Source organism: Nesoenas mayeri, assembly GCF_963082525.1.
Source record: "Nesoenas mayeri genome assembly, chromosome: 21".
NCBI classification, from domain to species: Eukaryota; Metazoa; Chordata; class Aves; order Columbiformes; family Columbidae; genus Nesoenas; species Nesoenas mayeri.
In genome coordinates, this window is record NC_137571.1 from 3,748,013 (window position 1) to 3,763,334 (window position 15,322).

General features: G+C 58.1%; 1 protein-coding gene across 1 annotated transcript; it reads right to left on the reverse strand.

Moving 5' to 3' along the window:
• Nucleotides 1-5,085: 5,085 nt before the first annotated feature.
• On the reverse strand, nucleotides 5,086-13,723 carry MFSD2A (MFSD2 lysolipid transporter A, lysophospholipid; the record flags this gene model as incomplete). The annotated part of the gene is made up of 14 exons (XM_080357789.1): nucleotides 5,086-5,143; nucleotides 5,909-6,085; nucleotides 6,287-6,430; nucleotides 6,642-6,754; nucleotides 6,994-7,077; nucleotides 7,854-7,937; nucleotides 8,200-8,321; nucleotides 9,201-9,291; nucleotides 9,375-9,547; nucleotides 9,760-9,838; nucleotides 9,965-10,088; nucleotides 12,793-12,917; nucleotides 13,441-13,563; nucleotides 13,646-13,723. 14 exons carry the CDS (start codon nucleotides 13,721-13,723, stop codon nucleotides 5,086-5,088), a joined length of 1,575 nt encoding a protein of 524 aa, XP_080213915.1.
• Between the last annotated feature and the right edge of the window lie 1,599 nt (nucleotides 13,724-15,322).

Genomic DNA, 15,322 nt, shown 5'->3' on the forward strand with positions numbered 1-15,322 from the left:
TGTTAGTGCTGTAACTTGTAACCAATAGACACATGAACTGGTAGAATTGTATAAAAATGCACTTGTAGCAATAAATGGCACCTATTACTTTCATCTTGAAAGAATTTGGTCCATGTCGTTTGTCCGTCTCAACCGTGACAGTCCATCAGGATCAGACACCTTAGGATCAACTGTTGGGATGCAAAATAGAAAATATGATAATAATACAACCACCTCTTTTCCTTGAGGCTGTTTATTTCTATTTTGTAGCATCCTGTAGTGGATGCACCAGCCTCACTGGGGCGGGGGCATCAGTAATTGGGGGTGCAGCATACGCAGGAGCTGCCACCCCAGTGCTGCAACCGCGAAGAGGAAGCGAGAGTGGGGAACGGAACAAGAAATAACCAGAGCACAGGGAGAGGAAGGTGCTGCTCACCGCTGTGTTTGCTTCTGGGGTGGGTCCGTTCAGCTGAATGAGGTTCCTGAAGGAACAAAGCTCAAGTTCCTGGTATAAGGCTGAGTCACAAGAGAGTCGCCTGTTTGCAGGAGGACTGTGAACCAGGTCAGTGCTCTGTGGGGTTCCCGGTGCCCATAAACCGTGCCAGGCTGTGGCTGTCACTGTCCTGCCTCTGGGGAAAAGCGTACAGCTTCCCCAGGTGGTTGATGCCTCATCCCATTTTCCTCCGAGCACCACAGGAATATTTGCTCCTTCTTTTTAGCTATAAAATCACAGAATAATTTGGGTTGGAAGAGACCCTCGAGATCACTGAGTCTGACTGTTCGCACCCCGGCACTGCCCCATGTTCTGAGAACCTCATGTCCGTCTGTCCAACCCTCCAGGGCTGGTGACTCCAGCACTGCCCTGGGCAGCCTGTTCCAATGCCCCACAGCCCTTTGGGGAAGAAATTGTTCCCCAGATCCAACCTCAACCTCCCCTGGACTGGACTTTGGATATCACCTCACTCTGAGATGCCCTAATTGGCACTTGCAACCTTGGCCAGACAAAACTGCAAGATAAGGTTTATCTCTGAGAGCGCAGAACAGAGAGCTAAGTCCTCCAGGCTGTGCCCTGGAGATGCTCTGGCCCACAGCACAGCCCTTCTGCAGCACCTGCCCCAGACCTCACACCCAGCCCTCAGCTCTGCCAGCCCCGACCCACATATCATTGAATCACAGGATCTTTTTGGTTGGCAAAGCCCCTCAAGATCATCGACTCCAACTGCTAACCCAACCTGGGCAATACCCCATGTCCTGAGAACCTCATGTCCGTCTGTCCAGCCCTCCAGGGATGGTGACTCCAGCACTGCCCTGGGCAGCCTGTTCCAATGCCCCACAGCCCTTTGGGGAAGAAATTGTTCCTAAATCCAACCTCAACCTCCTCTGGCACAACTTGAGGCCGTTTCCTCTGCTCCTGGCGCTTGTTCCTGGGGAGCAGAGCCCGACCCCCCTGGCTCCAAGCTCCTTTCAGGCAGTTCAGAGATCAGAAGGTCTCCCCTCAGCTCCTGTTCTCCAGGCCCTGTGAAAGGGCTAAAATGAAATGACCATGAAATGCCGTTGTGTCCTCCAGACAGCTTTGCCTGTCACAGCCAAAGGACAGATCTTGTCTCAGCTCCAGACTTGTGCTCAGCAGCCTCCGACTCCTCTTGGGGAGCAAACACAGCCCTGGCCGGGCTCCGGCTCTCCTGAGCTCTCAGAGCTCCCTGAGCCATTGCTGGTTAAGGCTAAGCCTGAGTGCCGGCCTGTACACAAGATTTCATTCCTCAGCAATGCAATTTAAATCTTGTTGCCTCACCAGTTTCTGGCCACGTAGTGCAGCGCCTTGGCTACTTATACCCTTGGAAACAGTGTTTTTGCAAAATATTAACTAAAGCCCACCCAAACAGGCTGGTAGACTTCTGTCGCTATTTACAGATAACATGAATGACCTCAGCCAGGTGGCACAGACGAGGTGACCCCTGGGGACAGTCTGTACCCAGGAATGCCCCATCCTGCACCCTGGGTTAACTCCGCCTTCCCCAGTGGTGACAGAACCCAGTGTGCCCAGAAGGGGACCTGCTTGCGATGACCTCTGTCCCGAGCACACTCCTGTTTCACCCATCCTGCTTCTCCCCACAACTTTTTGGGCTGATTTCCATCTGGATCTGCCAATTCAGGGATGGGACAAGCACCATGCAGGGGCTGCCCTGTCAGACCCCCCTTCCTGTGGGATCTTATGCTTGGTTCAGCTTTAAGCATCCACAAATCCAGCCCTGGGTGATTTCTGCTGCAGGGCACGCGGGTCCTTCCAGCCCAGGGGAAAACCATCCCCAGCAGCAGCTGCGTGAGAGCTTCATAAATCTCTTTTTCCTGCAAGATAAACCTGCAGCCCTTTGCCCTTTCCCTGGGATAAGGATCAGGGTTATTCCTCGCCCTCTGCAAGCAGCGAATTTTTACACTTCCACTTATCCGCCATAGGGTAAACAGACACAGCGTGGCCACTCTCACCTTGGGGACCGTCCTTCCAGTGGCTCCTGCTGAGCGCTCAGCTCACCCCTTGATTTTTCCATGTTGTGGCTTTGATTTCACTTCCCTGTACATCAGCCCCGACACGTGGCTCACCCAGCTGGCACGGAGGACACGACACCCATGGAACTCCAGCCTCCCCGCCACCCGGCTGCATTTTCCTCATCCCTGAAGTTCATGTGGATTAAGCCATGTCGCAGCTGCTGCTGGAGGCAGCTGTAGGTGCAGCAGCATCTCCCCACGCAGACTTCCCATGCCAGAGAGGCTTTCTTCATGCTTGGACTGAAAACCCTCTGTAATCACAACCAAAGCAAGACACGGTCTCTGCCTCCAGACAGGAGTTTTGCCCACAGTTCAGTGCTATCAGCTCCCATGGTCATTTTTTCCTCCCCCATCTATTTTCTTAAAAGCCCCAAATAGAAGAGGTGTGCTCAGCGAGGAATGTCTGGGCCCCGGTTCAAGCTCAGTTATTCCTTTTAGTCTCTTGAGCTGGCTGCAAAAAACCCGAACAGAGACTCCTCGTGAACCCCGCGGAGCCAAAAAAGAGCAGGCAAAGAATAAAATGTCCCCGCTTTCTGTTGAAACCCTTTGAAAAAGAAAAGCTGGCAGCAATTTTTCAAACCCTTGGAGCCCACACCTGTTGGAGGCAGCCAGGTCACAGCAGCGGGCAGGACGACCGCTCGCAAACCCGGCCAGGAGCAGGACGGGGTCAGTACATTTGCAACAATCTCAAGCTCTGTGCTTGGCTGCCCTCCTCTTCCTCCTCCTCTTCTTGCAGAAGGTGCCCATGGCACCCACCTGCAGTGTCACAGAGGCTTTGGAGAGCGCTGGCTTTGTCCTGCCGTTGCTCCTTCCCTGCAAACTCTGTCCCTGGTGGAGCAGGGGACACCCAGGCCATGGCTAGTGTAGAGTCATTTTGGTTGTAAAGCCCATCGAATCCAAGCATTACCCCATGTCTGGCACTACCGCATGTCCTGAGAACCTCATCTCTGTGTCTGTCCAACCCTCCAGGGATGGTGACTCCACCACTGCCCTGGGCAGCCTGTTCTAATGCCCGACAGCCCTTTCCAGGGAGAAATTGTTCCCCAGTTTCCAATCTAAGCCTCCCCTGGCTCTCACTGCCTCTTGCCCTCTGCTCCGCACACAGCCGGCTCCCAGCCTCCTTGCATCATCCCCTTTGCTTCCCTCCATGACCCCGCCATGGTGGCAGAGTGGGGCCCAGTTCAGCATTCCCAGCTAAGGTCTAATCCCTATGGCTATTTTTAAACCCCTCATCCTCACTGCAGTCCTTTGTACCCAAACACGGAACAAAGGCCGAGCCGTCCTGCCCCCGAGCCCCCACCCCGCACAGCGGGGCCGCTCTTGACTCAGGCACTGACCCCACAAATTGCTCAGCGTGACAAATGCGCTTAACAAAAGCACAGTGGCCATGGGGACAGAGCAGCAGAACTAGCACAGTCCCAGCTGCACGGGTGGCTGCTTCATCCCCAATGCATCCTCCAGCCTGTTCTCCCCCCCCTCCCTTTGCATTACACTTGATGCCGCAGGAGCGGAGCTCTCCCCAGTTCCACTGCAGAGAGGGGAATGCGAGAGCAAGGTATAAATATCCGCAAAGATTAGTGCTTGCACAGCGCTCTGCCCTGGGAGACAGTGTTGAGTGTCACCCACAGCCCGCATTCCCTTTCTCTCCGCTCCCCAGCTGCCTCTCCCGTTTCCAGCCCCTGGGTTCACCATCTCCACAGCCAGCACTTTGATTTCATTCCTCCCTCCACCCCCGTCCTCTCTCTCTTGAAAGAGAGAAAATAATAGAGCCTTTGTTGGGTTGCTGCGGCAAAGGCACCGAGCAAGGAGCCGCACGGGGGTACGGGCACAGCTGCCTGCCTGGATTATGGCATTCCTGAGCTTTCAGCTCCGGGGAAGTCAATCCTGCACCCTGGGGCATGTAAAGGGACCCTGGGCTTGCTGACATGCACAAAAAAAAGCAACCAGCCAACCAAAAAGTCCTCCGCACCCACACAGCTGACTTTCCCCATTTTTATGTAAATTTAATATTAATAAGTCCTCGAGTTCAGTTTCTGAACAGATATATACAAATAGGAAATAGTTTCATATTTACATCATTAAGTTAATTAGGCGCTCGCTCTCTCTCTCTCAAAAAAAAAGAAAATGAACAGCTTTCCAAATTAGTGTCGTATGTACAGACAGCAGAGGTGAGCTCACGTCCTTGGCGCGGGCACTTCGACAGTGTAATGTACACCAACCATCACCCCGGCCCCACGGCCGTTGGCCCCACGTGGGCAGCGGGCACGAGTGTTACGAGCAAAAGGATCCCAGCTCCAGTCTTTCTGCTCTCCAGAACCCGTCAGGGAATAACAGTGCTTGCTCCTCGTGAGGCACATGGGTACCACAGGGTCAATCCGTGTAATGTACACTACCAGCGCTCTGTGGATCCCGTGGAAGGCACAAGACCGGCACAGATCCCGTGTTGGAGTCGGTGGGTGCTCCGCACGGCTCCTCGAGGGCGCACACCGACAGCGGCTGGTCCAGCCCCAGGGCGATGAGTCCTTGGAGAGCCCCGGTGTGAGCGGAGGGACCCAGCCCGGCTCACACGATGCTGGCCAGTTCTGTGTTGTCCGACTCCGAGCTGCTGTTGCTCTCCTCCCTGGGGGCAAAGAGTCAGAATCATTCGAGTTGGAAAAGCCCCTCAAGATCATCAAGTCCAACCGTTCCCCCACCCCAGCACTGCCCCATGTCCTGAGAACCTCATGTCCATCTGTCCAACCCTCCAGGGCTGGTGACTCCAGCACTGCCCTGGGCAGCCTGTTCCAATGCCCCACAGCCCTTTGGGGAAGAAATTGTTCCCAAATCCAACCTCAACCTCCCCTGGCGCAACTTGAGGCCGTTTCCTCTGCTCCTGGCGCTTGTTCCTGGGGAGCAGAGCCTGACCCCCCTGGCTCCAAGCTCCTTTTGGGCAGTTCAGAGATCAGGTCTCCCCTCAGCTCCTGTTCTCCAGCTGAAGTCCCCAGGTCCCTCAGCCGCTCCATCACACTTGTGCTCCAGCACCTTACACAGCTCCAACTGAATGGCTGTGGAGGACGCCCGGGGTGAGCCATGGAGCAATCCCTGCCTCCGAGCAGAGGAGCCTTCAAAGGGCTCCCCGGGGACTGTGTTGCCTCGCACAGTCCCCAAACCAGTTTTCTTTAGCAACTGGGGCAGGTCCCTGTTGATCTCCAACACCTCACGCCACCTCTTTGGAAGTCGGGATTGGGAAAACAAGCCAGCCCTTCCCTCACCCCACCACCCACGGGTCCCGGAGGATTCCTGGACAAGTCACAGTGTGTTCCAACCCGTCCGGGCCTGATCCTGCCTGCACACATCCCGCTGGCACGCTGCAATTCCTACTGCCATATCACAAGCTGACGCTCACCTCAAGTCCTGCAGGGCTTTCTTGTTTTTCCTCCGCTTCTCCTCGTCGATGGGGTACAGCTTGAAGAGAAGCAGGCCCAGCAGGATCAGCACCACAGGCACGGCCGACACCAGCATCTTCAGGGTGAAGTTCACCTCCTTGGGCTGGGAGCAGCCCCGGGTCTGGTACCCTGCAAAGCTGCAGATAGAAAGGTACCTTCAAGCAAAGGAAATATTTTGTAGGAGGTGAACCTGCCCCTACGGGGAGAGGTTTGGAGCCACAACTGGATTTAGACCCCCCCAGCTCCCTCCTCCCCTTGGGAAGCAGAGATACCTGGATGCAGAGTGCAAGACTTGCCTCCCTCCCTCCCTGCCCCTCGGCTCCCACACCAGAACTCACTCCAAGCTGAGGGTGGAGATGCCCAGGGAGACCCCAGAGGTGAACTTGGTGAAGAAGACGTAGAAGGAGAAGAAGATGGCTTCATGGCCATGGGAGTTGGGGTGCTGCAGCTTGAAGTCGTCTACAACATCTGGGAGCATGGACCTGGGCAAAGAGCGGGGTGGTGAACACTGAGATTGAGCCAACACAGCATCTCCTCTCCTTGCTGAGAGGATTGCCCTCCAAGAGCCCCATCTTGGGCTGAAAACATTGCAAAAAAGCCTCCCAAGGTTCCTAACCACCTCGGCAGGCCCTGGCAGCACCTTGCCCAGCTGTGGGGGATGCAGGAGCAAGAGCACCAGGACCTCGCACTCACCAGGGCAGGAGGAAGGCGGCTGCGACGCTGATCCCGGCTGCAACGGCCACGATGTAGGTGACGATGAGGTTGCTGTCCAGCACAGCCACCATGATGAGGAAAGGGATGGCAGACTGGGGACACAAACCAGGCTGGCGTCAGCAGTGCCTGACCCAGACCCAAAGCCTTTCCCCTTCCCTGCCTTCCTCTGGCCTTGGCCACATCCATGACAGCACAAAGCTCAGGATGAGGGGCAGGCACCTAATCATCGTCAGCATGAATCCCTGCCCAGCTCTGGGCTCTCTGAGGGACAAAGCTCCGCTCACCCCATGGAAACACCACCCTCACGTGCACCTCGAGGGGACCCACTCACCGAGATGCCCACGTAGACAGCCGTCTTCTTCCCAAAGCGGGTGAGGAACCACTGCCAGAGCGGAATGGTCAAGGTGGCCGAGAGCTATAGGAAGAGAAGGGGGTCACGGTGTCACTTGCTGGCCAGGCTCTTCGGGGAAAAAACAAGCTCTTCCCAGCAAGGAGCAGCCCCTGGGCACAACCTCCCCAACCCCTTTCCAGCTTTCCCCAGCATGTCTGATTTCCACACACCCCGGGCTGGCACGCAGCCACACTGCCTGCTCCTGCCCTCACCCCATCCCGCACACACCTGCCCAAACCGAGGGAGGACCGGGATCGATACTCGGTGCTGGGAAGGGACCTGATCTTGTCACCGCTGCCTGTGCACAGCGTGGCCAAGAGCCAGGCTCTCTGGGGACCTGGGGACATTGGCACCTTGGACCTCTCCCCACCACGGAGCAGAGGGGGCGGGGAGGGCTCCCAGGGATGAGGAATGCTGGAAAGGGCTCTCCAGGAGCTGTTTTGCTCCATCTTGCTGGCAGTAAACACTGAGATCCTTTTCTCGAGGTGGGGGGGAAGGGAGATAAATGGCAGGATTTGGACAAAAGGCCCCCACGGCTCCTGGTTTTTCCCCATCTCTGGCCGCCTTCACACGGGAACAAAAGCTTTGCTGTTCTGCCAACTCGTCCAGCCTTTGCAGGACGTTTGGCAGCTCCTCCCGGGGACCTTCGGTCACTGTCCCCACGGTGGGGACACTGTCCTCCCCTCAGCCCATGGAGCCCCCACCCCACGCCAGCTCCTGAGGAGGACCCAGGGGGTCCCATAGTGCGTGTCCCATCAGACTCCCAGCCCCTCGGGGCTCCAGTACGGGGCTGTACGCACCATGATGGCCAGGAGGATGTTCTGGAACTCGTTGCGGAACCCCAGGGTGTAGGTGCAGAAAAGGGCAAAGTTGCCCTCCAGCAGCTGCGGAGGAGACAGCGGTTAGGGGGGGACAGACAGCCTGGAGGCTCGAGATCCTCTTCACAATCAGGGGAAGAAAGCGGCCAATTCACCCACCCCTCTGAGAGCACGAGGCCACATCCTTCCTCTCTGCCTGGGGCAGCTGCGGCTCGTTGAGCTGCCATCTCATGTGCTCCCAGCCCACCAGGATCCTGTCTGAGCCCTACACAGCTCATCCCCAAGCTGTGCTGCTGCCGGTCCCTCCTCCGAGCCCGGCCGTGCTTACCATGAAGGCCAGCGAGGTGAAGAGGAAGCCGATGATGAGCTTGATGTAGGCACCATGGTTCATCACCAGCTTCAGCCCCCGGAAGAAGGAGACGGGCTCGTCCGACTGGAGCTCAGAGGACTCTGGGGAGCAGAGCAAATCAGCCCATCATTAGGCCCACTGAAACAGCACCCTTGGGTGCAAGGGGTGCAGTGTCTTGTCCTTGCCCAAGCTCCTGCCCCCCTACAGCATCCCAGCCCAGGGAACTCCCTGCCCTCACCCAGGGGTCCCTCAGCCCCATGTTGGGGACAGGATGGCCTGGCTGATTCACCCAGGATGAGCAGAGCCGGTCACAAAGCAGAAGGGAAGGACAGAAGCTACTGGACTTTGGATATCACCTCACTCTGGGATGCCCTAATTGGCACTTGCAACCTTGGCCAGACAAAACTGCAAGATAAGGTTTATCTCTGAGAGCGCAGAACAGAGAGCTAAGTCCTCCAGGCTGTGCCCTGGAGATGCTCTGGCCCACAGCACAGCCCTTCTGCAGCACCTGCCCCAGACCCCACATCCAGCCCTCAGCTCTGCCAGCCCCGACCCACATATCATTGAATCACAGGATCTTTTTGGTTGGCAAAGCCCCTCAAGATCATCGACTCCAACTGCTAACCCAACCTGGGCAATACCCCATGTCCTGAGAACCTCATGTCCGTCTGTCCAGCCCTCCAGGGATGGTGACTCCAGCACTGCCCTGGGCAGCCTGTTCCAATGCCCCACAGCCCTTTGGGGAAGAAATTGTTCCCCAGATCCAACCTCAACCTCCTCTGGCACAAATTGAGGCTGTTCCCTCTCATCCTGGCACTTTTTCCTCGGGACAAGAGACCAACACCCTCCATGCTACAACCTCCTTACAACAAATACAACAAATGAGTGACCAAGAGCCCAGCTGGGCTCCTTAGGAGCCCCTTGGAGGATCCAGAGGATTTCCATGACTCCATAGTACCCCATCACGTGTGAAGCCTCACCTCTCTTCTCCCGCACGCCCACTGACAGGATGACGGCACAGAGGACGTAGAGTCCCCCGATGACCCCCGCAGCGATCATGTAGGCGTTTCTCTGTGTGACAGAGGTGTGAATGGTGAGGGAAGGTGCTCATCCCAGCCTGCTCAAAAGTCCAGGAGAGCATTCCCCCAGCTCACCGTGTCCGTGAGCGACCCAGTGTCGTGGGTCATGTTCAGCTCCTCCATGGCCACCGAGGAGTTGGTCTTGCCGATGAAGAGGGGGCTCTCAATGCAGGGAGTGTCCACCTTGCCCACGATCTGGCCCTGGATGGCGGTGCCCAGCACGGTGCCCAGCACTTCCACCGTCATTCCTGGGGGAGAAGCCAGCGGGACTGAGCACAGCCCTTGGGCACCCAGGGCGTGGGGGCAAAACTCTTCATCCCCATCCCAGCTGGGGAAGGGAAGGGAAGGGAAGGGAAGGGAAGGGAAGGGAAGGGAAGGGAAGGGAAGGGAAGGGAAGGGAAGGGAAGGGAAGGGAAGGGAAGGGAAGGGAAGGGAAGGGAAGGGAAGGGAAGGGACTTACGGTAAGCGGTGGCCGAGTCTCGCTCGCTCTGCTCCCTGCTGATGAACATGGTCAGCGCTGAGTAGGGCACGTGGAAGCACTGCAATGGCACGAGGAGAATTAGCTCGGGGTTGGGAACCTGCCCCTCTGCAAAGCTCAATGAGGTGAAGCAGGGGGGTCATCCTCTCCACCCCTCACATCCTGGTGTGTGCAGAGCCCAACTCACCGTCACAAGGGTCTGGAAAATGCAGTAGAAGATGAGGTACCACATCACTTGGCCGCTGGAGATGCGTGGCACAAACCAGATGAGAAAGTAGGAGATAACAGCAAAGGGGGTGGAGAAGATGATCCTTTGGGAGAACACAGCGTTAGCCCAGCAGGAAGCCACCCAGAGCATCTTCTCCCATCATCCAGCACATCTCACAACTGTTGTCCTGCTCCCACCCAGCCAGAGAACAGCTCTACCCTGCACCAGCAGCCCGAGGACACCGCGAGCAGCCAGGTCCCCCCATCACCTGGGAGGAATTCCTCCTCCTGGAGGGATGTGAGCCAGGTGTTGAGGTTACACCCACATCTCTTTAGGAGACTGATTTTGCTTGGGGATTTGCAAGCACCCTGCGGTCCACAAACTACTGGTCAGAGGCTGTGTCCTGGAACGAAGCCAGCAGACCAGGACAGGGGACAGAGCCCGGCACGCTCAGCGCTGGCCCTCGGCCACGCCGCTGCCAGGGTACAGTGAGATCTTTCCATCCAGGCTGATGCACAGGATGCAGAGTTTAAATTTAAAGTTGGAGCCTGAGGGGGAGAGCAAGAAACCGAATCTCCATGGATGGCAAGGCGGCAGAGGCATTGCACAGGACCCAACACATGCACATTTTTCCGCGCAGACGTCACCCCCGCGGGGGGAGGAAAGGGCCGAGCCAGCCCCAGCTGCTCCTCCCTCCCTTATCGCCTCACGCATACGTGGAGCCAGGGGAAAATTTTGAATGAGTCACGGCCGCCGCGCGGCGGGAACCACGTCACACTGGCCGCGGGCGCCAGCGCGTGCGGGTCAGATGTGTCAAGTCCCCGTGATCCCATCCCAGAGCTGGGACGGGGGTGCTGAGCCCTGCCCGGGGCTGACCAGCAGCTCCTGGCAGCAGTGGACAAGCGACTTTGAGTTACCCCGACCGAGGTGATTAAGAAGCTTGGAGGAGGCTGGTGACGCACTCGCCCGCTCATTGGCCCGGCGCGATGGTGTGTTCCTGCTCATGGGGTGTTCCGGCTCGCACACCCCTGCCCAGCCCGGCGGTTAACCATTTGGTTTGCAAACGGTTGCTGCTCTGGAAAGCGAAGGTCAAAACTCTTCGACCACCACCGAGGAAAAATTTGATCACCAAAAAGTCCAGGATGGTTGAGGAAATGGAGCTGCTGGGGACACAGCAAAGTCCCCAAAGCCAGGGGAGAGGAAGCAGCCAGCGAATGAGCTGCTGGGACAAAACACACCAAAAAGTGTTTCGAAATGAAAAAACTGGAAGGGAGAGAGGTGATGGCTCTTGGGGAAGGTCTCCTCTCCCTTTGGGGGGGCCAGAGCAACCCCAAGCTTTGAAACAGAGCTGCCAGAGCCAGCTGGGGCTCAGCCCCACAGAGCAGACCCGGCAAGCCCTGGGTCCCTGGGTCCCAGACCCGGCAAGCCCAGCAGCAACTTTGCACAACAAACCCTTGCACACAGGGTGGGTGACACAGGGTCTGAGGGAGGGGGGCAGGCAGCAGCCTCCAAGGCCACCCCGCAGCTCCTGGCTCTGCACACAGGGAAACTGAGGCAGAGAGCAGCTCCCCAGCCACAGCCAGCAAACCCTGAGCTCGGAAGATTTAAACTCAGCTCAACTCCGTCCAAATCAGACTCAGCCGGTCGCGCTCAAGCCATGCACAATAGCATCAAGCTCCTCGCAGCGGCTGCCCCGGTGCTGCTGAGGGGCCCAGCGCGAGTCAAAAGCCCTGGCTAATTTTAACAAAGCAGGAGCCCTTTGGAGCAATGCAGCCGCTCCATCCCCACCCCCCGACTCGCGAGATGAGAGCGAACAGAGCGGTGACCGCCAGCCGAGCGTGCGGCTCCCGCGCAGCCCGAGGCAGCTCCGGCCTTCCTCTAATCGCCGAACCCCAGACCCTGCCACACGTGCGGCTGCAGAGAAGCTATTTCAGGCCATGTGTTGAGCTCGCCTTTAACAACAGCCGACTGCCACTGCCCAGAGCTATTCCAGGAAAACCCAAAAGCAGAGGGTATAATCTGCAGGGAAACGACTGTGTCCCTTTAATTCCACTCTCCCCGTGCCCACCTCATTTGCTGCATTGTATTTCAGCAATCCCACAGATGCCCAGGACGTGGGTTATTTTGGCGTAGGATGTGCCACTATGTCCACACTTTGGCATTAGCAACCTGCTCCTTGTCCCACGCAGTGATGGGTGTTTATGGACATCCTAAGTCTGCCCTGGGTGCAGCCACGAGCCCTTTGGGGCTTTGCAAACCCCGTCCCAACTGCTCCAGCTCCCTTTGCTCAGCACCCTGCTTCCAAGGGTGGCGGGAGCACCCACGTGCAGACAGCCAGATCCATAATAACTATTTTCCTGACAGAGGAACATCCTCATGACCATCAGCTGGCACCACCACTGCGCATCGACCGCACACACCCCTGTCCCTCCTCCCTGTGGCTGTGATGCCACCTGCTCTGCTGGCAACGTGGCCCTGCCACCAACCAGGGCTCAGCAGCCACGGCACGACCGAAGTCCGGCATCTGGCAGCTATCATAGAGGCTGGAGCTGCTGCAGTGCCACAGAGGACAGCTGAGCTCAGCTCGTACGGGGACACCTTGGGACCAGGTAGAATAACAAGCACAGACGTGAAGCCTCAGCTGTTGGCAGCATCACAGGTGCTTGGGGTGCTTGGCACCTCACCTGGGCGAGACAAGGTGTCAGCAGATCCTGCCCTGCGAACCTCATGCCAAAGGACACTCAAAGCTGTCTGTGGGCGCTGTGACACATCGGGTAGGGATGCAGAGTGCTACAGGCGGCTCTTACCATGGCATCAGGCGGCCCAAGCGAGTCCAGGGTGTTTTGCTGATGAAGAAGCCCACCATGGGGTCTGTGACGGCATCCCAGGCTCGCCCCACAAACAAGATGATGGAGGCATAGAAAGGGTCCAGCTGCAGGAGAAGATGTTGCGTCAAGACATGCAAAGCCCCCCCTTGCCCCTGCCTGCCTTTCGGGAGCTCCTCACAACCTTCCCAACCACATTGCAGCCCCGCTATAGGGGACAGACCCCTCAGTCTCTCCCCCTTTTTCACTGCGATTTGTGGCACAGTCACCCAGTCTCCCCCGCCACGCTCTTTCCACACCAAACTCAGAGCAGACCTCCCCAAACCCCACCCCACTGCCAACACGAGGTGCCCCACGGGCGCTTCTTCTTCCCCATTTCACATCCACCCGGAACGTGTTCGTAGAACACAGACCCCGCGTCCCGACCCACGGACATCATGAGCCCGCTTCGTGGCCCGGGGCATCGGAGCGGCCACACGGGTCCTGGTGGGAACCCGCAGCCTTCGGACCGACACCCACGCAGGACCACAACCACACACCCCCCGGCGGGCCGCCCCGGGAGCGCCCGTTTACCGGGCAAAGCCGCCCCGGGAGCTCCGTCCCCCCACCCCGCCCCGGTCCCGGCCGTACCTGCGCCACGTCCAGGAGGTAGATCTGGAGGAAGAAGCCGATGGCGCAGCCCGTGATCTGGTAAGGGGCCCCCCCGACGGCGTAGCACAGCTTGCTGCACACCGACAGCCGCTCCCGGCTCTCCTGCAATCGGGCTCGGCGTTAGCGCGGCTGGGAAGCGCCCCCCGACCCATCCCGCCCCCCTCCCGGCTCCCCCGGCGCTCACCCTGCGGCGGGGCTGGCGGCAAACGGGCGGCAGGAGCCCCCCGGGCCGGGCCCGCTCCGAGCCGCCGCCCCCGGCCATGCCGTGTGCGATGAATGAGCCCAAGCTGCCGGCCGCGCCCGCCTTGTACCGGCCGCCCCGCCCCGCTCCCCGCCCCCGCCTCCCGGGAGGCTTCTTCTTCCTCCTCCTCCTCCTCCTCCTCCTGTCCCGGCCCTTCCTCCAGCCCCCAGCCCCTTCCCTCTGTTCTCCCAGCCCTCGGGCCCCATCCTTCCTCCAAGTCTCGTCTGTTCCCATCCCTCTGATCCCACATCCCTTATCCCCCTGTCCCTTATCCCATTATCCCCCCATCGTTTAACCCCTCATCTCTCAACCCTCTATTCCCCTATCCCTCACCCCTCCATTCCCATTCGTCCATTCCCCACCCTTCATCCCCCACCCTTCATCCCCCTGTTCTATCATCATCTCGTTCCCCCATACCTCATTCTTTCATCTCTCCATTCCCCTATCCCTTATCCCCTCATCTCTAATCCTTCCATTTCCCTATGCCTCACTCCCTCATCCCTCCATTCCCGCATTCCCCTAGGTTCGGTAGTGCCGGTGCCATGTTACCACAGCCACCAACTCCACTCGGCTCAGGCCACCGAAGTTCAAAGATCATCCTGAGATGTGCTGCGAGATAGGGCTGCACAGCAGGGCTAGTGTGGCACCCAGTGCCATAGCCTGATTGCCACTTGGAGCTGCCGTTCCATGAGGATGGGGACAGGCAGGGACGACAAGCAGCTGGCATCAAGCAGGGACCTGGGATGCAGCAGAGCCCAAGCAGATGTTGAGGACGAGTGGGGCTGGAAGTCCTTGGCATGGAGCCATGTCACAGTGGCTCCAGACACTCCCCGTTTTTGGGAGCACTGTGCTGGTGTCACCATTGACTCACAATTTCCATCCCTCCCCCTCCCCCCCCTCCCCGCCCCGTACAGTGTGTGCAGTGGGTTCCCCCTATGCTGTCACACCCCACAGGAGCGAAGGGGATTCCCATGGTGGCATGTGCCTGCCCCGGAGGGATAGAGCTCCCTGGGGACAGGGTGATATTGTCCCCTCAGCTCCCCGTTGTGTCTGGCCCCAGCATTATTGCTCCTTTTGTCCCAGGGGCTCCTCAGCTCCTGATGCTTTTGGCATTCCTGTCCTTGAGCAAAGCACGGAGAAACTGCCTCCTGGGCAAACGCGGCTTTAGGGGAACAATGAGCTGCTCTTTGTGCTGGAGATTGTGCAGAAAGCCCGCAGATAGGTGCAGCACTGCCTTACATGTGAATTAGGAGAAGTAGAAAGCCCAGGATTTCCCTGGATTAGGAGGATTTTCTCCCCCAAGTCTGGTATTGCACAATTTCTGGTGAAGGTTTTAGACGTTCCTCCCAAGCAGACACTCTGGGGGACCCTCACAGCACTAAATGAGCTGCCAAGGACTGATTCTCGTGGGATGTTGGTGCAGCAGCTCCTGCCGGGCTTGAGGTCGCCAGGGACCCACAGGTGGTTGGGTCTGGGCCACTTGTAGGGTCCCCCATCGCACCAGGACCAGCCCAGTGTGATGATGTTGCAGGCAAAACCAGAGCTCAAATACTGCTCTGCTACACCAACTCGGCCTCAAATCCCTGAGCTGGGGACACCATCGGGGTCTGGAGGTGACTC